The sequence below is a fragment of the Lagopus muta genome, chromosome 27 (assembly GCF_023343835.1).
Source record: "Lagopus muta isolate bLagMut1 chromosome 27, bLagMut1 primary, whole genome shotgun sequence".
NCBI lineage: Eukaryota > Metazoa > Chordata > Aves > Galliformes > Phasianidae > Lagopus > Lagopus muta.
Window position 1 is genome coordinate 2,786,566 of NC_064459.1, and position 22,374 is coordinate 2,808,939.

Here is a 22,374-nt window from a genome sequence, read left to right on the forward strand (position 1 = left end):
TGGGCGCGGGTGCGCAGCAGGTGGTGGAGCAGGGAAAACGGCTCTGAGCGCAGGGTGGGAGGAGCAGGCCGGAGAGCGCCTTGCATGGGCGCTGCCCGAATCGTGTCGATTTTGTTTCAGAGAGGGAATTCCCCTCGGTGTTCGCTCAGGCCCGGAGTTCCTGTCAGGCCTCGCAGGCCCCACCGCCATAGCTTCACGGCGAGGCGGGGCGGTGCTGGGGGCGGTGCTGTATAACATGTGTGTTGATTGGTTCCATTGGCGTTAGGAGGCGGGATTAAGTTGTAGAAACGGCGTCGCGATTGGCCGGAGAGGTCACATGAGCGTGGGTAGGGCATCGCAGAGCGAGAGGGTAGAGCTGCGATTGACTGCGGTGCGGCGGTGGGCGGGGCGTAGTTTATATAAGGGTGACTTTGGCGGGCTACTGCAGTTGGCGGCCGTGTCGTGGTCTGTGTCGTGGTTGTTTTCGCTGCTGCCGCCAGGATGTTTGAGGCGCGGCTTGTGCAGGGCTCGGTGCTCAAGCGGGTGCTGGAGGCCCTGAAGGACCTCATCACCGAGGCGTGCTGGGACCTAGGATCAGGCGGCATCAGCCTGCAGAGCATGGACTCCTCGCACGTTTCTTTGGTGCAGCTCACGCTGCGTTCTGAGGGCTTCGACACCTACCGCTGCGACCGTAACATCGCCATGGGCGTCAACCTCAACAGGTAATGGCGGTGAGACCGCGCAGGGGCCGGACCCGGCCTCAAGCATTGAAGGGAGCGAGCCCTACTGGGGTGGGGGCGATATAAGGGGAAGATGTGCGGTTTGGGCCTCACGCGGTGTGGAAGCGGTTTTTTTGTGCCCGGCTCCGCTTCCAGGCCCCCCCCGCCCCTCCCCCTTTCTCCTCACAGCTCTCGCGCCGTTTTTCGCGGCGCCCGCCAGCAGCCGTGACGTCACTGCCGGCTCTGGGCGCGCGCCGCGCTGTGGCGGGAAAGTTTGGCGGGGAAAAATGGCGCTGCCGCCCCCCCCCCCTGGCGCTCACTGCACGCCCCGGCCCGGCTCCTTTTACTTGGCTGCAGCTTCTACTCAATGCTAAAGTGTGTGCAGCAGGCGCAGAGCTTGGCGGCAGCGGGCACCTAGAAGGGTTTAGTGGTAACGTGTAGGAATAACGGAAAACATGCAAGTTCTGTGATTTCAGACACGTTAGGTGTGTTTTAACGCTGGTAGGTTATGGGAGGGTGTTCGTGCTCTGTAATCTGTAGTGATTTGCCTTTTGTCCCCTAGCATGTCTAAAATACTGAAGTGTGCTGGAAATGAAGACATCATAACTCTTAGGGCAGAAGACAATGCGGATACGTTGGCTCTCGTGTTTGAAGCACCAAGTGAGTGGTATTTGTGACACTGTGTGCTACCAGAAAACAAAGGCAGTCTTCATAGACCAAGCAGTGCGTGGTTGTTGTGAAGAGTGGGAGGAATTGCATGGTATATAAATACTTCAAATGCTTTGGAGGTGTAGAAATCTACCTAATACTCCTTATAAGAAAATCATCCCTGAGCTATGTAAGTGCTTACAGGTTCATCTTGGCAGCCTGCGTTCCTTTAGTAGCATCCAGAAGGCTCTTTAGGTCACCAAGTAAAGTGAATCCTGTTGTCATAATTAAGGCCTTGTTCTTTTGGAAGAAAAACTGGGCAAAATTTAAACTTGAGGTGATAACTTCTCTGAAACACTTGGTCAAAACTGCTTTGTTTCCTTAGATCAGGAAAAGGTTTCTGATTATGAGATGAAGCTTATGGATCTCGATGTGGAACAGCTTGGAATTCCAGTAAGTAGTTGTTTGAATGACTGCACACACTCTTAGGACAGCATGCTTTCCTCATGTACAAACCTAGAATTCAAAAGTTTTAAAGCTCCATGGTATAAGTTTATCACTACTTTTCCAGGAACAAGAATACAGTTGTGTTGTGAAAATGCCTTCTGCTGAATTTGCACGCATCTGTAGAGACCTCAGCCACATTGGTGATGCTGTTGTCATCTCCTGTGCAAAAGACGGTGTGAAATTTTCAGCTAATGGAGAGTTAGGAAATGGAAACATCAAGCTGTCACAGACCAGTAACGTGGACAAAGAGGAAGAAGCTGTAAGTTGAATGTTAATGGTTACTGTGGTGTCTTCTGTGCTGAAGTTTCTACTGATGTGACTGGGGCTAAAGTAGATCACTGGATCCAGTATTTCTCTGATGTATAGAACAGAGTCAATGAATCATTGCTGGCACTTTCTTAGCTGTGGGGTTTGAAGCAGCCCTGCATGGAGCAGAGCAGAGACTAGAACTGTGCATGAGGTGTCCAGGTCTGTGACGCTGATTTGAGAAGTCTGGGGAAACTCACTGCAACTTGCGTTTACCAAACTTTGATCTGGCTGATGTTGTTCCAGGTTACAATAGAAATGAATGAGCCAGTCCAGTTGACTTTTGCTCTGAGGTATTTGAACTTTTTTACCAAAGCCACCCCCCTGTCACCTACAGTAACACTCAGCATGTCTGCAGATGTTCCTCTGGGTAAGTAGAAGCAGCTCTTCTTGAAAACCTTGTAAAAGAATCTCCCTTAGAATCATAGAATGGACTGGGTTGCAAAGGCCCCAAGTGCTCATCTGGTCCCAACCCTCTGCTGTGTGCAGGTTGCCAACCAGCAGCCCAGGCTGCCCAGAGCCACATCCAGCCTGGCCTCGAATGCCTGCAGAGATGGGGCATCCACAGCCTCCTTGGGCAGCCTGTGCCAGTGCCTCACCACCCTGTGCGAAAAACTTCCTCCTGATATCCAACCTCAACCTCCCCTGTCTCAGTTTAAAACCATTCCCCCCGGTCCTGCCACTATCCAGACTCTATTAGGAATGTATTTAACTGCTTTTATGTAGAACTTCTGAATGCCCTTTTGTCTTTGCCAGTTGTGGAGTACAAGATCGCTGATATGGGACATTTAAAATACTACCTGGCTCCAAAGATTGAAGACCAGCAAGAAGGCTCTTAACTGCACTGGGACTGAGGGGGAGATCTGCTCAGCTCTTGGGGGGCACAACCAGCTTGGAGAAGGAAGTCTGCTGTCTTCCATGTTACTAGAAATGTCAGTGCATTGCAGCATCGAGTCAGCACTGTTAAGGATGTTCTGTAGATATCTCTGTAAATATTTTTCAACTTGTTTTGCTATGCTGATGTCATTTGAAATAGGAATTTTTTTTTCTAGCCTATGCCTATACTTGCAATAATTTTTTAGATGCTGTCTTTAGGTGAAATACTCCTCTTAACGTGTGTTAAAGGAGTGCAATATTTAATTTCAGTAAAGATGGTTCCTAGATTTTCACCTGTGGAACTGTAGTTGGTTAGGGTTGCTGTTTAAGTATGCCACAAGTTTATTTTCCCCTTCATTTATTTTTGAAGCTGGTATTCTAACTGAAATGTGAAAATAAAAAATAACTTCATGGTTTTATGCTACTTCAGTGTGAGCAGATCAATCACTGCTTTGTCAAAAGGTGCTGGTGTACAGTCCCTCTGTTAAAGCATTGAATTGAAGGAGATAGGAAACCTCAGTTAACTAATTCATTGGTGATGCTGCTTTAAGCTAGTGAGGTTTAGAGTCATAGAATGCCCTGGGTTGCAAAGGAGCACAGCGCTCATCCATTTCCAACCCCCTGCTGTGTGCAGGTCGCCAACCAGCAGCCCAGGCTGCCCGGAGCCACATCCAGGCTGGCCCTGAATGCCTGCAGGGATGGGGCAGCCACAGCCTCCTTGGGCAGCCTGTTCCAGTGGAACAGATTTGTGAAATGTTTTCCTTAAAATAAACAAGATTTGCATATTGGAGACTCAGCTGTTCCAGCATGGACTGATCCTGGGGCTGCTGCCCGTGCTTTCAATGAAGTCAGTATGTAGACAAATGCTGTGGTGCCATAGTGCCTTAAACCTGAGCTGGAAAGTCTTGCTTTCGGCTCTGCTGTTACTGCTCTCTTGATGTTAAGCCATTCCTCAACAGCTCTGCATGAGTTCTGTTCTTGTGTCTGCCCCACGTGTGGCAAATGTGCTGCAGTCACCTACGTTGAGAATGTTTTACTTAAGTTACCGTTCATGGAGATGCCAAGTTTGCAGTGTGCTTTGTGGCTTGATGGTGGAAGCTGGGTTTGAGAAGTTCTGAGTAAAGTGTTTTTATTCAGTAACTACGTTGCTACTATCCACCTAAATCCTTGCCCTTCATCCTCAGTGACTCCACCACACATGAAGATAAACACAGGAGCAATTCGTTGGCTTGATCAGTATTGAGTACTTGCAGTCTTAATACTGTGTTCATTGTTCTTATAGAAGGTGCTTGTTTCCACTGATCATCCACAATGTCCTGTGTGCAAAGTGCACCAAGCAGGGCAGCTGGGTAACGCTGGTGGAGCAAAAGACCTTTGTGAGGTGGCAGTGCTGATCAGGCAACCAGTTCTGCTGTGTCAGAGTGACAGGGCTGCTCACAGAGCAGCTCCTGCTCAAAGGCTGCTGGTGGGAATTCCTCGTGCCTTTCATTCTAAGCTTTCGGCAGCACGTCTTTTTCTGTGGACAATGTCTTAGATCTCATATTGAGCTTCCTCATCTCTGAGTGCGCCACTTTTATTCTCTTAGTGTTGATGTTGCTGACCTTCAGGAAACACCTGACAGCAACAGCTGCCCTAAAACTGCAGCAGCAGCTCAGTTGTGCATGGGAATTGTCCATAGGAGGGATGGGTTTTTTAACCCCACATGTAATGCTGCTCACACTGGGTTGCTGTTGTACTACCAAGTGCAATTAAGTGCTTCAGAGGGGAATTAAACACCCATGATGGGAGTTGGGAGGATTCAATGTCAGTGATGTGCTGCATTAGAAGCAAATAGCTTCTTGTGCCGCCTCCTGCTGCAGTGGGGGTCACTGACCTCCTATGTCTGCTGTTCTACCCATAAATAAAAATAAGCCACGTGGTTTCATTACTTACTGCTGTAACAATGAGATTGAGTTGTTTCTCATAGTAGGAAACACCTTTCAGCATCGTCTGTGCACTTCTGAGTTGTGGCTGTGCCTTCTGCTAAACCCTTGCATCAGCTTAATGTATGAATATTCACGTTGCCGTTGCCACAACAGTGCTGAAAAACCAACAGCTGCTCCCTCTTAAAAATAAATGGGGAGGTGCAGTAAAATGCTGCTTGTTTCTCTCTGTTGGAAGAGGGAAACTTTTGAGGCCTTTGTTTGCAAAAATGTCTGATTGAGGAAAAGTAGGAGATGGAGGATCCTTGGCAATTTCAGGAGAAATCAATTTTCGGGTGGCAGATCAGTGCATGTGTTGATTTGCAGGAATTGCAACCACCCTCGGCTGCTTTTCTGGGAGCAGTTGGATGGAGTGAATCCCAGCTGTGATTCCTCCCAATTAATACAGGTGCTTTTAATACCGTTTGGCTCTAGCTTGCCTGTTAGATGTGTCTGAGTGACCAAGGGCTGTGCTGTGTCTGCAGTTCAGCGATACCCAGTGCTTCCTTTTACGCGCAGGGCAACGCACAGCGGATTGCATGGAGCAGATGTGCCCGCACTGCCTGCCCACAGCTCCCTGAGCCCTCCAGCTGCCGCCCCTCAGCGCCAGGCTCAGAAAAACCGCGCAGAGCTGAGCCAGCAAAGCTGCCGCCGTAACCTGGAAGGAAACAGTCGTCATCAAAATAAACTTCCTGGGTTGGTACGGCCAGGAAGCGGCGCTGGCAGCGATGGCTCTGAGCAGCAGCGTGAGCCGTAGGTAACTCTGCTCGTTGTAGCCTCGCAGAGCTCAGATTTTGGGGGATTTGATGGGCCTGATGTGGGTTTAGCAGCAGGGAATCCATGGGGGGGGCCTTGGGGGTTGGTTGGGTGTATTGCGTCTGCGTTGAGCTCTGCGCGGGGCAGGAAATGACATGCTGCTCCCCTCCCTGATGTGGGCACTGAGGGTAGAAGTGTGTTGTGGATCTCTGGGGGAGAAATAGGACTTTGGCCTGCAGCGCTACATTTGCTTGGGCTTGAATATAGCCCCTAATGTGGAGTCTGAGGGAGTGTTGTGCATTTGCCCTTAATAGTGTGCAGGGACAGTTAGTGTAAATCAGCAGTAATCCCTGGGAGGCCACTGGGAATCAGCCCATGAGCAATGAGACAGGGAGCATAAACAATCCCAGGGCACAACAGGGCCGAGTGGGGATCTTTGTTAGGTTTGGATGTGCTGTTCTCTTTTGCCTGCTTCCTTTCTGCACTTCTACCCCGAGGGCTCGTGGAAATCTCCAAGGGCATTTGGGCACACTGAGGGAAAAAAGGGATGGGTGAGAGCTAAAGAAAGGGATGGGTAAGGAGCTGAGGAGGGCTGGTACTGCCCCGGAGGTGGGCGGCATTCCCACTCTCAATGGGGATGGATATGCGTATTTTTTCCCCTCCATAAGAAGCAAAATAAGCTCACGTTAAGGAGGTGGGAGGGTTTAAGATCACAGTGTTGCGTTTTTGTTATTTCTTTTTAATTTATTATTTTAAATAAAAATTGCATTAAAGGGGGATTTACCAAAGCGTAGTGAGCAGAGAGGATTGCAAAAAGAATTTCTGTTATCACTCAGGGAGATGAAGGATTTACTTTGTTCCAGTGGAGAGCATGCTTTGAGGAGATGCTATTTCATGGGATATCAAACACAATTGCAGAAAGGCACCTTTATCATCTGGGACATATGCTCATAAGGTCGTGTGCTTTTTTATTATTATTATTCACGCTTTTCCAGAAATTAGAAGTTATTGAATTGGTGCAGTGAGTAAATTGTACCTTTGGGAAGGCAGCGGGTTCAGGGTGAGCGCTGCCCCACGCACAGATCCTGCATGGAAGCTGCAGGACTTCTCACTGAGGGGCTCTGCACTGAGTCAGGGCTGCGTGAGGTCGGATCCACCTTCAGTGCCCAGAAGAGGAGCACTGGCTCTGCCCAGCTCCCTGCTCCAATCAGCACTGCTGTCGCTGCTGGTAGCAAAACCACGGCTTGGCTGCACACGGAGTGAAACTGCAGGGCTCAGCTCTGCTGCAGCTCCATGAAGTGCAACCCTGAACACTTCCTGCCTTGCAGCTGGATAGAGGAGTGACCTATGGTTTGTAGCCCCTTCCTGCATTTTGGTTGCTTCACCCAGTGCTCACACCCTCATGCTCCCTCTGACTCAGGCCTCAAGCTATCCCAATGATGATAGCTCCATTTCACATCGGTTTTATTTTTTTTAACTTTTTTTTTTTTTTCCCAAATGGATTTATTGCAAAATATGTCTGGTTGAAAAGCTGCTTTGTTTAGTTCTGGTTTGGGTTTGTTTGCTAATTACCCTGTTTAGAAATAGGTAGACCTCAGACATCCTGCAGCAGGAAGCGTGACCTCCTTGTGCAGTAGAGCCAATTTACACAAGGGATATTATTCTGGAACCAGTATGAGGTTTGAAACACGTCCTACATTAATTTTGTTTTCAAATATTGACAAATTTGCCTTCTGCATTTATAATAGAATCCATAGAATGGTTTGGGTTGGAAGGGACCTTTAAGATCATCGAGTTCCAACCCCTTGCTGTAGGCAGGGGCACCTCCCTCCAGCCTGGCCTTGAGTGCTGCCAGGGAGGAAGCATATCCATGTCTTTGTATTTTAGGCTTGGATACAAAGCTTTGTTTGAAAAGAAGTAACTTATGAAAATAAATTTCTTCTGGTTAGTATCAGCTTGACACTCCTTGTGCTTGCCATAATAAACATAGTCCTCATCTGACCCTATCACCCAGTTTGCTCTGATTTTTTTTTTTTTTTGGTCTATTTATGTTTTCCAGGTTCTAGCTGATGCCCACACCTCACTGTAATGATGCCATCAAGAACGAATCTCTCTGCTGGGATTCCCAGTAGCAAAGTCAAATATTCCAAGCTCGCCAGCACTGATGATGGATATATTGACCTGCAGGTAAAGTGTGGGGAAAAAAACTGCTTTGTTCTGCAAGTAAATTCCTACTGTTGACCCATCATCACCATGCCCACTCATAGAATCATGAAGGTTGGAAAAGGTATCCAAGGTATCAAGTCCAACCTCACCATGTTTAATCACAGAATTTTAGCCCTTCTGCTCAGGAAAACCCACAGAGCTCAACTGGAAATAAGATTGTTTGTTTAATAAACAGAGTCAGCTTCATTTATTTGGAGGGGGATGAAAATCAGAGCAATGGGTGTAAATGCAGCCCCAGAAAGCAGGGGATGCATGGACAGGATTCATTGTAGGGAGGCTGCAGCAGACGTTCTTCTTGTCCTCTGCCGGTTGTGATATTCACATCTCTGCCATGGTTGTAGGGGAACAGCACTGAGATGAGCTGCTTAACGTTTGGGTTTTTTCCATCCAGTTCAAGAAGAGCCCACCAAAAATCCCCTACAAGGCAATTGCATTGGCTGTTGTGCTCTTCATGATTGGAACTTTTCTCATTATCATCGGAGCCCTCCTCTTGGCAGGATACATTAGCAAAGGCGTAAGTGGATTGACTGCATCTCTTTTCTAGTTCTGTGTTTGCCCCTCCCAAAGCCTGCCATGAACCATAATTTCAGTGCAGAAACTTGGCACAAAAGGTCTATAAGGAAGAAAGTAATTCCCTCTACTACCACAGCAGTGTTTGCTGACAGCTCCATTTAGAATCATGGAATCAGCCTTAGAATCATTCAGGTTGGAAAAGGCCCCTAAGATCAAAACCATTCCACCATGCTGCTGACCATGTCCCTCTGCCACATCTCCACAGTTCTTGGACACCTCCAGGGACCCCACCACCTCCCCGTGCCTGTGCTTGCCCACTCTTTTGAGAAGAAACTGTTCCTCACATCCAACCCTTGAGCTCTCTAGCTCCAGGCTGGGTGGGATATCGGTCAGGATGGGCTGAGTTTCTATGTCCTGCTTGGTAGTGTGGTTTCCTTTTAATGCCAACTGCTGTCTTGGTGGGAACAACGCTCTGATCAGCGTGCTTCTAACAATGATCTGTTGCTTTCTGTAGGGGACACCTGGTCACCATGCAGGACGCAGCACTATTTATCTCCTCTACATGTATGACCCACTGGAAGCAGATCTGATACTTGCCACTGACGCTGCGCTTGGCATACTTCACTTTTTGCCTTGTGCAGGATGGAATTGCTTTACAGTTGGCAGCTGCTGCTTATCAGTGTGGAAGCAGCAGCATTTTGGCCGTATCGGAAGCAGCCCAGGCGCTGATAGCAGGGCTGATCTTAGCCAAGTGCTCAGCGCCTGGCCTGTGGTTGGCAGCTTTGTAATGTGATCGTGTCAGCAGGAGCCACCCTCCTACCCGAAGGAAAAGTTCAGCTGAGGTTTCCTGTAGTGAGGAGCAGACCAGGAAGGGCATCAGAGCTTAGCATGATAAAGCTTGAGAGATTTCTGATTCGAGATGAATTTTTTGGGCCAGGAAACCCTTATAGGGATGAATAAGAAAAAGACCTCGATGTAGATCCCTTCTCGTGGCACTTACATCGCTCTTCTCTCTGCTGCAGGGAACAGACCGTGCCATCCCCGTGCTCATCATTGGGATCCTCGTATTCCTCCCAGGATTCTACCACCTGCGCATTGCATACTATGCTTCCAAAGGCTACAGGGGCTATTCCTATGATGATATCCCAGATTTTGATGACTGAATCATGTTCTGGACAGCATTACCAGTAGGTTAGTGTTAAGAGCTGCTAGTGATCTTAAATATTGGAGGGAGCCTTTAAGATTGTAAACGGAACATGTCAGTCTCAAGATGCATTGTCCTGGTCTTGAAAACCCTGTGGGGAGGCTTTGAAAGCTTTCAGCTGGTGGGGATGGGGGCTGAATGTGAAAGTGACCAAAAGGATTGCAAAGTTAGGTGGGAAGAACGTGTGATTTACTGTATTTTTCCTCTTGGGTATATGATGCCAGTTGCTTGTAAGAAGTTCCTCAGCAAAGCAATTCTAGCCGATCTCCAAAAATAGAAAAGTCTGAGAGTTCCATCAGTAAAGATATTTGTTTTTCTATACTGTTTCAAAGAGTTTTGTTGGTTGTTTGTTTTTTGAGAGATTGTGGCCACCCTTGGGTTTAACGTCGCGAACGCTTTGCATCTCTTTCTGTTTTTGCTCTCTGCCCATCCAAAATTCTCCCAATTTACTTGTGTTGTGCTTGTCTGGAGTAATGAAAGTCAAATGCAAAATGCACTTGCATGAGATAACTTGCACGTACTGCATTTGCTGTGCAATTCATCATTACACTGACCAATCCTATTTGTTCAACAAACTTTTTTCAGAAGCAGGCTGTTCTCCATGCCTCTCTTGCTTATGGCAAAGTCAACTTGTTATCCTCTAAAAGGACTTACTATGTCTGGATTTTACTCATTATTTTAAAGCAAATAGAGATGGGGAGAAAAACTGGGATCTGGACCAGGACTTGAAGAATCTCAATATCTAAACCTTGGTTTTGATTGGTGTGTGGGTATTGCAGATGCTTGAATTCTAACTGTGTGTATATTTGGGATTATTTTGTCTTTGTCTAGATGATATGTTGCTAATTACTCCCTAGAACAGCAAAAAGCAAGTCTGTATAGTTTGTACTGGATAAATCTTGTTTGTATTGTATTGCTAGCTTCAGCCATAGGTTATTCAGGGGAAATAGATTGGTGGGTCTGTACTTGATGCAAAGTCAAAGCTCACTGTCTCTGAAGTGGGACTGAACCGAATATCCTGAAGATCAACTTATGTGACAAGACACAGAAATGCAAGATGCAAGTATATGTGTTTAACACAAATAAACTTCTCTGTCTTCTGTGTACAAATCATAAGTTCATCTTTTTCACCTTCACAGATTTCAGTGTAGTCTAGAAATGGTTCTGGGCAATGAGCTGAATATGCTGCTGCTTACTGCTTCCAGTTTCTGATGCAGTTGCTACAATCAGCAATAAGCTTTGCTGAGCCAGCAGCTTCACAACAGCTCTGACTGCTCTGCAGGACCCCGGCTCACCTGGATCAGTAATTACCCTCCGTAGAGCAGCAATGCAGTGCCTCAGGTGTGGCATCAGTCTGTGCTTCATTGTGTTGCCCAAAGAAGCGGTGGGTGCCCAAGGCCAGGTTGGATGGGGCTCTGGGCAGCCTGAAATGGTGGGTGGCAACTCAGGCAGAGGGTTGGATCTAGATAATCCTTCAGGTCTCTTTCAACCCAGGGCCACTTGTGATTTGGAAGGCCAAGATTCACTTTTTCCTCCCTCACTTTGCCATTCTTCCTCCAGTGCTCTAGATCAAACCCAGAGCCTGAGCCGAGGTTGTGTTTTTTTTAAACTCCGTCTCTTCCCCGAGTTGACTCGATTCATTGGCCTGTGCGTGCCCTGCTGGCATGCTCCGAGGAACAACTGATAGAATCCAGGATCTCCCTTTTCCCTTCCCTCCTCCCAAGGCAACAGCTACGCATGTCCCCTGCTCTGCTGCGTCATGTCGGCCTTGGCCACCACCAGTCTCGTGCTCCCGATGGCAGCCCAGCTTCCCAGATGTCACCACCACTTAACAGCAGCTGAAATCCCTCAGTTAAAGCTGGGTCTGGCCAGAAACGCTGCTGCTGACGCAAAGCCATGAATCAGCCTTTATAAGGGGATAAGAATGTGAGTTTGTTTGGTTTGGGGAGACGGGAGAGGAAGGGGAAGGGAAGTTTATATGGAAAAGAAGGAGCAGAGGGGAGCTGAGGGGCAGCAGGAAGTTGGGAAGCCTGGGGCTGCTAGAGAGGGTTGGGGAACGGAGGGAGCATGCTGACTTCTCTGGAGAGATGGCAGTTTATTTGTCATTTAACAGAAGCACAGTGCAAATATATCAGTCCCTTTCGGGGCGGTCTGTATGAGGGAGGGACACATGGAATATTTCCTCTGCATGGGGATATTTTATGTCTATTTATGAGGAAAAAGGTGTATTTACTACTCAAAAAAATGTAGGTCCTGACTACCTCATTCTGTGTGTTCACATATTGTATTCTAAGCATGGCTTTCCTCCAGATTATAAACTTCCTTATGCTCAAACTTCTGTGGTCTGGCTGCAGTGCAGTAATACCTGCTGTTCATTTTTTTTCTCAGAAAACAAGCTGACTTTACATTTTGGAAAATCTGGAAGAATTACTGCAAGCATTTGTTTCCATGATGAGCACGGTTCTTTCATATAGCAGTGATGCTCCTCTGGTGTAGCTTTGAGGATAGCCGGTGCTGTCAGCTCATGTTTTTGTTCAAGCATTGCATGAGGGCAGCAGAGTTCTCCCTCTAGATGAGGCTGTTCTCATATGCTGTTGTTCTGGTGCCTGAGTGCTGGGATATGACAGCAGCCTCATTACTGTGGAGAAGTTTCTGGTTCTAGAGCAGAGCTTGACCAATGAGCAAGGCACAGGCTGAGCACTGATGGATGAGGATAATACCAAATTGCTGTCTCCTATATTGAGCATCATCCATTCTGGGCAAGGCAGCTGTCTTAGATAAAAATAGTTGGCATTTATATGGCTCAGTGGGGTATTGTTACACACAAGAACTGCAGTAAGAACAAGCACCCAGAGTTAAGGCTTTTCTCTATTTTATGAGCACCTGCATTATATCCTCAGTGCTGTTCTGTTGCTGTGGTGTGGTGTATTTATGACTGTTTGACTCTAGAGTCTCCTGGAGGCCTGAGCTGCAAAGAAGTCACAAAGAAATTGCACCAAATGTATTCTTTATAAAAGCAAAGACTCCTTTTCGATCAATCTCATTATTTTTATTTAAGTGTCTGGAGTGAGCACAGCTTAATGCAAATTCCTGAGCGTCATCACATCAGAGGAAATGTCCCTCAAGCAGTCAAAACACCAGGTCAGGTTGCCCGTGGCCCCATCCAACCTGGCTTTGAGCACCTCAAAGATGGGGCATCCACAACTTCTTTGGTCAGTTTGGGTAGCAGTGAAGACTATCTGAGTAGCTGCAGACATTATCTACAAGCCCCAAGCTTGAAATCCTGCAGCGAAGCCTTGTCTGCAAGGGGCTGTTTGTATCAAATGGCAAAGACAGGAGACAGAGAGGTGCTCAGCAGTGGAAAGGGGCAATAGGAAAAGCTACAGTTATCCAAAGCCTTATGCAAATGGTTCTCTGCTCAGCTGTACAGGGAACATCCTGGGAAACAGGGTGCAGTGCCCTGAGCAGCAGTTTTCCTTGCACTATATTGTGTGTTTCATGGCACTGTTGCTGATTGACCTCTCTGAGCTTCTCCATGTGTTTGTCCTGTAGGGGAGGTTCGTGGGATGGGAAGAAGAGCAGGGCTCACCGCTGGTTCTACAGTGATGGAGAAAAGTGGGAGCTTGGGTTTCTTGTTCCTCCTTGTTGGGTTCACCTTGATTCTCTTCTCTCAGCAGTGATTTTATGTCCTCATTGATAAGCTGATCCTCGAGGCCTGCCTGGATGCTGTGCTGGTTGAGGGCTGAGGACTATCTGCAGAGAGGAGTGGTTGTCACCGATCCTAGTCCTGAAAATATATTAGCAGAAATTGTGTGAAACATCTGTGGAGATGAGGGAGAGAGAAAGTGATGACTCACTTGGAGCATGTTAGATACAGCCAATGCGCTCCAAATATAGCCTTAAAATGAGTGTTTTATTTGTTCAAACATCACAATTGACAATGGCATCTTGAGTGCTTTTCTGGTACCCATCACTCAGATTAGACCCTGTGGTTGGGGTCTGCTTCTCTTCTGCCATCTGCAGTTAGCCAAATTCAGCAACAGAGAGGCTCAGTGCTATAATGCTACTTTTATGGCGATATGGATTTTGCTTAGCATAAAAGAAGACATGAAAACCCTGCAGGGCAGGAAGAAATGACTCGGCACCGCAGTTCTGTCCCATCTAATCAGATATGTGCTATACTCCACTTACGCTGAGGTCTAAACGAGTTTCCCCCACTCCTCCCCCTCATGCTCAGTCCTTAAATGTCCCTGACATCAGCTCATTCATACAACCACTTCTCACATCTTCTGCCTCTCCCTGAGTTGCTACCATAAGCTTTCTCCTCACCCTTCCCTTTGGGCATCTGTCCTGCTCCTCCCAGCAAGATCTCCCCATCTCCAGATCTCCAAATCTCCTTGACTTCTGCCTCTCTGGCAGAACTGGGCAGATTTCCCATTGCTGTGCTCTGGAGCTGCAGCTCATCATTTTAGTGGGTAAGTGCACGCTGTCCATTTTCCCCTTCCTTTATCTACTGAAAACTGCAGGCACACTGCTCTTTCTCCTAGAGCTCTGCATTCAGCCCCATCTGGCATGCTGTGTTCTTGCTTGCCGTGTGAAATGGTGTGTGGTCACAGGGCTTCCTTGCTCCCTCCTTAATACACAAGCAGCTTGAGATTTTTAGGAATGCTGTGTTTAACTAAAAATAGTCCAGACAGTTCAGTGGACCACGAGAGATTCCTCCCTCACGAGAAAATTGGCTTTGTTCTGAGATGGAGTCAAAGGTCAAGGTAAAAGGAAAAAAATCTTGGGAAAAAAAAGGGTTGATTGTGGATTGTAAATGATTGTTTTCAAATGATTTCATTGACCTTTTGCTGCTTTTGCTTGAGTGTTTTTCTTCTCCAGTCTCAGGCTGTGTTTTGTGCTGGTTGGGTACAGGTTATGTTGAGGTTTTCGCCTTCCTGCTTTGACCTCTGTCTATGAAGGTGTAAAGAAAAATCTTTTAATTGGAAGTAAGGCCATTATTAAGGCCATTATTTCTGTGGCTGGGCAGAGCTTACTTATGGCAAGAATCAGGAAGCAAACCTTTCCTCTACGCTGTACTTTTGTTCGACACTGAGCCCTTGATGCCTCTGATGGGAACAGGGACCTACAAGATTCATCTGTAACTTTTCCAGTTCTGCTACAGTTACTGCAAGGAACAACACTGCAACTCATTGTCTTTGAGAAGCCACCTGCAAAATGGCAGTTTTGGCATCGAAAGCATAAATTCTGTGGAGGAGTCACCATTTAAGCCTGGGCTTGCAAAACAAAGAAGGAAATCCACCAGTCACCACTAATTAATTTTATTTTGAAATATTTACTTGGACTGCAGTAGTAGCTGCACTTAAGCCTTTAAAGGATTAGCTGCCTGCTACTCGTTTGTGCCTGCAACCATTTATTTAAGCTGTTGCTGCAAATCATGCTGTTAACCTGTCAACCAAGGATTTAACCTTTCTGTCCTTGTTGGTGAGAAATGTGTGGTACACAGAGTCTTGCTGACGTGATAGGGAACTTCTAGAGGGAGCCCAGTGGAAGGCCCCGAAGTTGATCAGGGGCAAGGGGCAAGTCTCTTACAAGGAAAGGCTGAGAGACCTGGGGCTTGGCGTTCATTTCTGTGCATTTCCATGTGCTCTTACCCAGGGCAAATCCCTCCTTTCTCTCTCACTGACCCATCAGATGGAATCAGCATTTTCATTGCACTGCATCCCGACATTCAGTTGCATTTTCATATGTTGCATCGTGTTTAATGCAAGTGGTCGAACCACTCGACCAAAAGTCAGCAACACCGAGGGGTTCACTCGTGTGAGAGCATCAGCCTCGGAGCTGAAAACTACATCCAGCAAGGGAAGTCAGGTGGATTTACACCTAAGTGTATGTAGTGTGAAAGTAAAAGATCTTAAACAAGCCAATACTCATTAGCATCATTACACCATTTTCTGTAAGTTATTTCCATTAAAATCACTATTAAAAAGTTTACCAGCTTCTACAATATGATTTTTATTGCCTCTCAGCACTAACAGTACAAGTAGAAGCAAGACTTCTTCACCACTGTGTTAAGTGGTTCCTTTCCAGACAGGTATCTCGTTTTCTCTGTATTTGATGCTGTAAGTCAAGTGACTCTTCTCTGTATTTTACTGCGTGACAACAGGGGCAGGATTGCAATGCAGCATTTCAAATGCCTGGCTGTAAGTAGGCCAGTGGATGGTCTCCAACCTCAAGTACTAGATTAGTACAAAGAAATTAGATTTGCAAAGGTTTTCTCTTTGTTGTGACCACATTTCCAATTGCTGAGAAGATACTGCAGAGCTCAACTTACAAACAGCTCCTGTTCTAATCCTCACATGAAACAAAGGAGGACGTCTATCTTTGACTCACATCCACAGCTGTCTGAGGCGGTGAATTCTTGAAGCTGATGGCCTGCTGCTCTCCAGGGAGTTTATCATTCCTTGAGCAGTCCGGACTCTTCCCATCCTTCTTTCATTGGGATGGAAGCACAGAACCAGGAGGGAATACAGGCTGCGTGCACGTCCCTTCACCACGTCTGCCAGAGGGAAAATAATTTAACAGTGGGAAGACAGGTCAGAACTTGGAAAAACTCCTCTTCCTGACGTATCAAACTGGCACTAATTACGATGAGTAGCAGAGAGGTCGGACTTGAGGCAGGGAAGAGTTAACCAGAGGAAGGGCAGATTGCTGGGGAGAAGTTGGAGTTCATTGTTCCAGGCTCCGCTGTGAATTTCCTTTTTGTCCTTTCATCTCCTGAGTCTTGGCTCTCATCACAAGAGGCTGCTTCTCCTTCCTTTTTCTAATTTTATCTGGACTGTGAGCCCTTCAAGGCATGGACTGTACCTTACCCTGTGTGCAGAGTGGCACAGTGGGAAAACTCCCTCAGTAGGAAGCTATAAATAGCGAGCCCACCCAGCCCTGTGGCATCCACGCTTGCTGTAATTGCCTACTTTGCACTCCTGTGACAAGTGTTAGTTCAGCTGTCAGGGAAAGAAGGAACTGGAAAAGATTGCCACAGTTTCCAGCTCTCCATTTGCCCACTGAGCCCTGGTTCGGGCCCAGCAATCCCTCCTGCCTCAGCGAGTTCTTCTAGCCAAGGCAGTGACGATTCCCATGAAGCATCCTGTCAGCGTGGTTTGGACAGTGACAGCTCAGAAGAAGCTTTTAGAGGGCTTGTTGTCCTGTTTCCATCTCTGACTCATGCCTCAGTGCTACACTCATTTATTTTGTCTTCTGCCACTTGCTAGAGGGGATTGATTCCGCAACAATCACTTTTCTATCATTCCTGACATCACTGCTTGATTTTGTTACCATGTGATGAACAAAATGAGTCACGGGCAGATCGCAGATAAAAGCAACGCCACCGTCCCAGACCGTCCTTCCTCCCTGAACAGACTGGAAGTAATGAAAAGGTTAAGGCAAGGATTGTCTGTTATCACTGCTCTGAGATACGAGTAAACAACCACAAAAATGCTGCTGACTTTTACAAAGCAAAGGATCTTCATTTGAATTCCCAGGGGAGGTGACTTAACGTAACCTATTTCACACTATGCTGCAAAACTCCTCTAATGGCCTTCCAAATGATTTTCACATAGCACGATGTCCACACCCTTCTGGAAGTGAGTTAAGTAAGAATAAGTCATTCTTGGCCCGGCTCTGTCCATACACATTTGTCAACAGAAGCTCCATTTACTGCTACAGCTTTGAACAGCAGCCAGTCACGATCTTGATATAAGATGGCAAAACTCAGCATTTCTCCTGCCTGGACATCACTGCTCCCAGTGACACAGGCTTCATCTGATGGGTGGCTGCAAGCAAAATGCCAGTGTGAATGTGGAGCAGCAAAGCAAAAATGTCCAGAGCTGTTAGCCACGTGCTTCTTGCAGTTCTGCTGCTGCCGTCATGAAATCTCAGGGTCAGGAGACATGGCTCCAGCAATTCAGTATTGGCAGCTGGAACCTGATAGAAAAAGGGAACAGGGAGGACAAAGGCATGCTGCTTTCCTGCTTCTACTCTTCCCAATGTGTAAGGACTCCCCATTGTGTGTGACAGGAGGACTAGGAGTGAGCTCTGAGACATGGCTAAGTCTGTCTTCTCCATCCTCAGGCCTTACACCTGACAGAAGGTTCAGTCCCATCTCTTTGGTACAGCCCCTAAGGCACCAAACAGCATCAAGAAAATTCGCTTCTCATCCAGAGCACGAGCTGTCTGGTTGACTTAGTGTTGCCAACAACGTTTTGATGCATACTGTGCGTTCCACGCAGCAGTGTGATCTGAGCAGCCCTCCTGTGAGCAGCACGGGAAACTCCTGGGTTGTTCTGCCAGAATCTGGACTCCATTTGCAGAATACATGCGTGCACAAAAGCCAAGGAGGGTCTCCTCTCTCTGAAAGCTATCAGAGCGAAGACCATCTTGATGAGAACAGTAGGGATCCAACAATTCTGCGGCTATGCAGAATTTTTCTTCTCTTTGCTTATTGATTTATTATGTGAATTCTGGCAACTGTAACTTTGCAGCCCCTGCTATTTATCTTTCCATATAGCAAGCACAGCAGTACATCTCCCTCTTGGATCGCTGGCTGAAACCTCAGTAATTTGAGTACTTGGACCAAAGCAGTCTGAGGTCCTTGGACCAAAAAGACCTATTGGTATTGAGAGCACTTTGCACTAATTAAACCTCATAGAACTCTTCCTGGGTCTCAGAATCTCCATTTGCAGATAACAAAATGGAGGATTTAGCTCAGATCAGGAAGTACGTCGTTAAGTTTTTAAATACTTCTTGGAATGAATTTTTTTGCAAGCTCTAATTCTATATAGCACTATGGGGGTGGGAAAAAAAACAGCAATCCAGTCAGGACTGTCCACAAGATCAACTAAAAATCCATGTAGGTCAAAGAAAGCTGAAGTGGTATTTTCCACTAGGTGGTGGCAGACAGCATTTCTTAAGGATTTTTTTACCTTCTAGGATAGAAACCCAGGGTCTGCTCAGTTCAGTGTTGTCTTCACTTACTCCATACTCCAGAAGAAAAACTATCACAGCTGGTGACCTACAAACTGCCTTTTCTCAGGCTCCTTTCTCCTCTTAGGCAGCTGTGGAAATGCCAGGGGTTTGTTTTTATTTTGTATAATCCAGTAAAGAGATGTTATTCGTTGTCCATGTGTATGTTCAATGCTGGGCAGTTCTAAACTCCTCAACACCACCTGTGGGATCCACAGAAAATACTGTTAAAGTGATTGAGGCAAATTTCTTTTTTATTATTATTTTTTATTATGATAATTTTTTAATTTTCTTGCTTTTTTTTTATTTTTTTGACAAAATCAGATGGGCAGTTGGAAAATTTCTACAGATCCCAGCTCCAAAACAACCATCTCTGCATATAACTGGATGTGAGGTGGAATTTACTCTTTTGGAGATCCTGTATTCAGATCAATGACTCATGTCCAAATGGAGGTGACGTTCCAGTTTAAACTGGGAATTTTGAGTAAACAGAGGAGATGCCAGCCAAAAAGACTTCAGCATTTAAATTTATGCCAGTAACCTACGCACTGCATCTCAAGAAAGCCCTGACCTTCTGTAGTCCTGTCCTTACCACTTTATTTTTACAGAGCCATGAAGAAACAAACAAACAAAACTGGCATGCTTGGGGAACATGCTCATTAGTTACCCAGACTATCACAGTAATCTTGCATTCTCTGGCTGCAGAGGACACCCAGCTCAGCAGACTTGGAGTTTGACATGGGCACAACCTCACCACAAAATCAAGTTCCTACTTGCATGCTGTTGTTGAGGCGTTCCAGTGATTCAAGCTGGCAAAAATCACAACACACTCCTTGCTCATGTACTCCCTACTTGTTACTACTGTGATTACATTAATACTATAATATTTATCCTGCTTTATGAAAGCAAGCGTAATGACTGATTAGCACAAACCACAGAGGGAGGAACCGGGACGACAGGACTGTTAATCTTCGCTGAAGAACTGAGCATTTTAAGAGTACTCACAGGAATTTAGGCAGTTAGGGCGACTTCAGGAGGGATTCAGGAGATGTGTTGTAGATGGACAGGTATTTCACACTGGTTTAATTGGGACAGCAGACATAATGTGGTGTTTGGAGGCAGCAACACTTCACCTATTCAGGTAAATCCAGGTGAGCTCTGAGGACCTCACATCTCTCCCCTTCTGATAAGCTCCTAGATCACATATAAAGGGAAACTACAACAGGAAGGTCAGTCCTTTACATCTCGAAGATCTACACACTGAATGATTAATGGCTGTCGATTTCCCTTTATACTTGCTGTTGTTATGAAGGACACACAAATGCACATCCTGTATCTCTGCTCCCTGCAACTTGTTTATGGTCCCAGGAATCCCTCAGACTGAAAGTGTTTATAAAGACCTCATTTTAATAATGAAGGGTGATACATGCCAATAATCCCAGCAAGACAACTTACTCTTCAGCAGCAGGGCAGCATGACCACACCAAGTGGGCTCCGGCTCCCTAACCAGCTGGAATGTCAGGGTATTTTCTGAAATCTGACAACACAGAAAGCCACCTGGAAAGTAATTTGTCTACTTCATAGGAACAAAGGCCTGAAAGTGCTTTTGCTGGGTTTGAGCCCGTGGATCCAGGGGATCTAATGGTGTCCCACTCAATTTTTAGAGCACTAAATGCACGTTTATCATCCTTTCTTTGCTTGTCCTTGTAATTATTTAGACCTTGAGGTCTCTATCTGTTAAATTTCAGGCTGACTCGTGAACTTCCCACTCACAGATCTCTTGCTTACCTGTATTTCACTCTGCAGTCTTCAACTGAGGGACGCTATGTTGGCAAAATTAGAACGTTTATTTTGAATCTGGATTTAAAAGAAATCTTAGAGCTGTGGCTCTGACCATGATTTCTGAACATGAGAAATCCTCATAGGGAGACTGAATCACTGGATACATACAATCCATCTTCCTATACAAACTGCTGTCAGCAGTGAAACTGCTGCAGTCTCAATCAATCTTACAGTACTAAAATGTCTCCTTTATCATGGCTGCACGGTCCTCTGCCCTAACAAACAAAGTCTATTAATGTTTAAAAGCTGCAATTAAATATATGTATATGTTTGGGTTAAAGCCAAGCATTGAGCAATGCTTACGGATCGATACCCATAGTCAAGAGCATACAAAGCAGAAAAGATGCTTTGTGACTTATCTGTGTCCTGTATAGTCCTGCATATGGTTAATTTGAAAGCCTTTTAGAAGCTTAACAAGGAGAGTACCTCAGTGAATGTGGAACTGCGTGATGCACAAGGATAAGAAACACAAATGCTCCAGGGGCCTCATAGAGTCTACGGTCTTAAAATAAGCTCCTGGGTTTTAGTGGGATCCGATGAAACCCTCTTTACACCGGCAGTGGATGGAAGGGGTCAGACAGCTGGTGAGCAAATACTCAGTAAACACTCCGAGCAGCTGAACTCTGCAAACAGCAACTATTAAGGCAAGGACCTGGAAGATCAACAGAGAATTGCAGGTCTGGGTGAAATGATGCAATGGATTACAATTAGTGTCACTGGTCCAGAGAGCAGAATTTTTCCTATTGACTTGGTTTCCAGTTACAGCTACAAGGCACCTTAATCAAAGAACAAAGCAGGCTGGTTTGGGGAGAAAGCTCAGCATCAGTCAGTATTATCTCAAGGACACCTACTGTAAGTTAGCACTGCTGCTTGAAGCAGAGCTTTGCCGTGGGAGAAAAAGTAGGAATTATTGGAGACGGCATTGGGCTGTGGCTTCCCAGAAGGGCAGCAAGACGTAAAAGGTAGAGTGAGCCAATGGGCCCCAATGCATCCGAGAAGTGTACGCACTCGAAAAGGGCAGAAGACAAATTAATCACAGAACCACAGAATGGCTTTGGTCGGAGGGGACCTTACAGATCATCAGCTCCAAGCTGCTTGCCAAGGGCAGCGCTGCCAACCACTGAATCAGGCTGCCCAGAGCCCCATCCAGAGACTGGGGCATCCACAACCTCTCTGGGCAAAATTAAAGCAAGTTAGCAGTACCAAAATCAATTAAGAATGTCATTTATTTATTTATATATATTCATTTTTGGGCCAACAGGCTTGAAGAGAAAGCATACGTCTGTTCCAGTGTGGGCTATTGGAGCAGCAGAGATCTGCCATGAGCCTGAAACACACAGCTCTGTGCTCCAGGACCAGTCTGCTGTGTGGTGATGTGCCCATCACTGTTCAAGCAAAAAAGTCTGAACATGTGAGAAAAATTGAGATTTTAACATGACTTTAAGCCAGAGATTGCAGTGTGTGTGTTGGGGGGCATCTCATGTTGAGGGTGCCCACTTCCTTGGAGGGAAGAAAGAATGTCTTTATTGCCATCACTTCTCCTATTAGAAGAACTGGAGTTATTTACTTATTCATTTATTTATGTATTTTTGATCCTTCGGGTCCCTTCCAACCCAAGCCGTTCTATGAACTCCCCCCAGAAGACGCATGGGCTCAGTGCACCCCGAGCCCGCACCAACACCATTTGCCATAGCAATGCACCTCGGCAGGACTCGCCTCGCCTCAGGATCGCCTCATAACGCGCTCCCGCCACCATCGCTCGCCCGCTGCGTGGCCGCCATGCTGCTCAGACGCTCCTAGAAGGCGGCGGGCG

The 22,374-nt window shown here is 46.5% G+C and overlaps 2 protein-coding genes and 1 long non-coding RNA gene across 11 annotated transcripts; 2 read left to right on the forward strand and 1 right to left on the reverse strand.

Moving 5' to 3' along the window:
- The first annotated feature begins 350 nt into the window (after positions 1-350).
- On the forward strand, positions 351-3,459 carry PCNA (proliferating cell nuclear antigen). The gene is made up of 6 exons (XM_048928113.1): positions 351-701; positions 1,261-1,358; positions 1,732-1,799; positions 1,918-2,112; positions 2,406-2,529; positions 2,916-3,459. The coding sequence occupies exons 1-6, from the start codon at positions 481-483 to the stop codon at positions 2,996-2,998; spliced, it is 789 nt and encodes a 262-aa protein (XP_048784070.1). The 5' UTR covers positions 351-480; the 3' UTR covers positions 2,999-3,459.
- A 1,997-nt stretch (positions 3,460-5,456) lies between these two features.
- On the forward strand, positions 5,457-10,028 carry TMEM230 (transmembrane protein 230). 5 transcript variants are annotated; one of them, XM_048928012.1, is made up of 5 exons: positions 5,457-5,753; positions 6,589-6,707; positions 7,812-7,939; positions 8,370-8,492; positions 9,514-10,028. In XM_048928012.1, exons 3-5 carry the CDS (start codon positions 7,841-7,843, stop codon positions 9,652-9,654), a joined length of 363 nt encoding a protein of 120 aa, XP_048783969.1. In that variant the 5' UTR covers positions 5,457-5,753; positions 6,589-6,707; positions 7,812-7,840; the 3' UTR covers positions 9,655-10,028. The 5 variants fall into 5 exon arrangements, with proteins under 5 accessions (XP_048783969.1, XP_048783968.1, XP_048783967.1 ...); XM_048928011.1 differs by having other exon boundaries at positions 5,457-5,749; XM_048928010.1 differs by lacking the exon at positions 6,589-6,707 and having other exon boundaries at positions 5,458-5,749.
- Positions 10,029-11,086: 1,058 nt separating this feature from the next.
- Positions 11,087-22,371, reverse strand: LOC125685161 (uncharacterized). Of its 5 annotated transcripts, none has more exons than XR_007373390.1 (3): positions 22,263-22,371; positions 19,725-21,213; positions 11,087-18,922 (listed from the first exon to the last, which is right to left on the reverse strand). It is a non-coding gene; the product is annotated as an uncharacterized LOC125685161 (long non-coding RNA). The 5 variants fall into 5 exon arrangements; XR_007373393.1 differs by lacking the exon at positions 22,263-22,371 and having other exon boundaries at positions 19,725-19,935; positions 20,988-22,256; XR_007373391.1 differs by lacking the exon at positions 22,263-22,371 and having other exon boundaries at positions 11,087-18,114; positions 18,680-18,922; positions 19,725-22,256.
- Positions 22,372-22,374: the final 3 nt, after the last annotated feature.

Coding starts and splice junctions, on each gene's coding strand:
- PCNA (XM_048928113.1), top strand. CDS start 481: ATGTTTGAGGCGCGGCTTGTGCAGGGCTCGGTGCTCAAGCGGGTGCTG. Junction 1,800..1,917: donor TGGAACAGCTTGGAATTCCA/GTAAGTAGTTGT, acceptor CTACTTTTCCAG/GAACAAGAATACAGTTGTGT. Junction 2,113..2,405: donor TGGACAAAGAGGAAGAAGCT/GTAAGTTGAATG, acceptor ATGTTGTTCCAG/GTTACAATAGAAATGAATGA.
- TMEM230 (XM_048928012.1), top strand. CDS start 7,841: ATGATGCCATCAAGAACGAATCTCTCTGCTGGGATTCCCAGTAGCAAA. Junction 7,940..8,369: donor ATGGATATATTGACCTGCAG/GTAAAGTGTGGG, acceptor TTTTCCATCCAG/TTCAAGAAGAGCCCACCAAA. Junction 8,493..9,513: donor CAGGATACATTAGCAAAGGC/GTAAGTGGATTG, acceptor TCTCTGCTGCAG/GGAACAGACCGTGCCATCCC.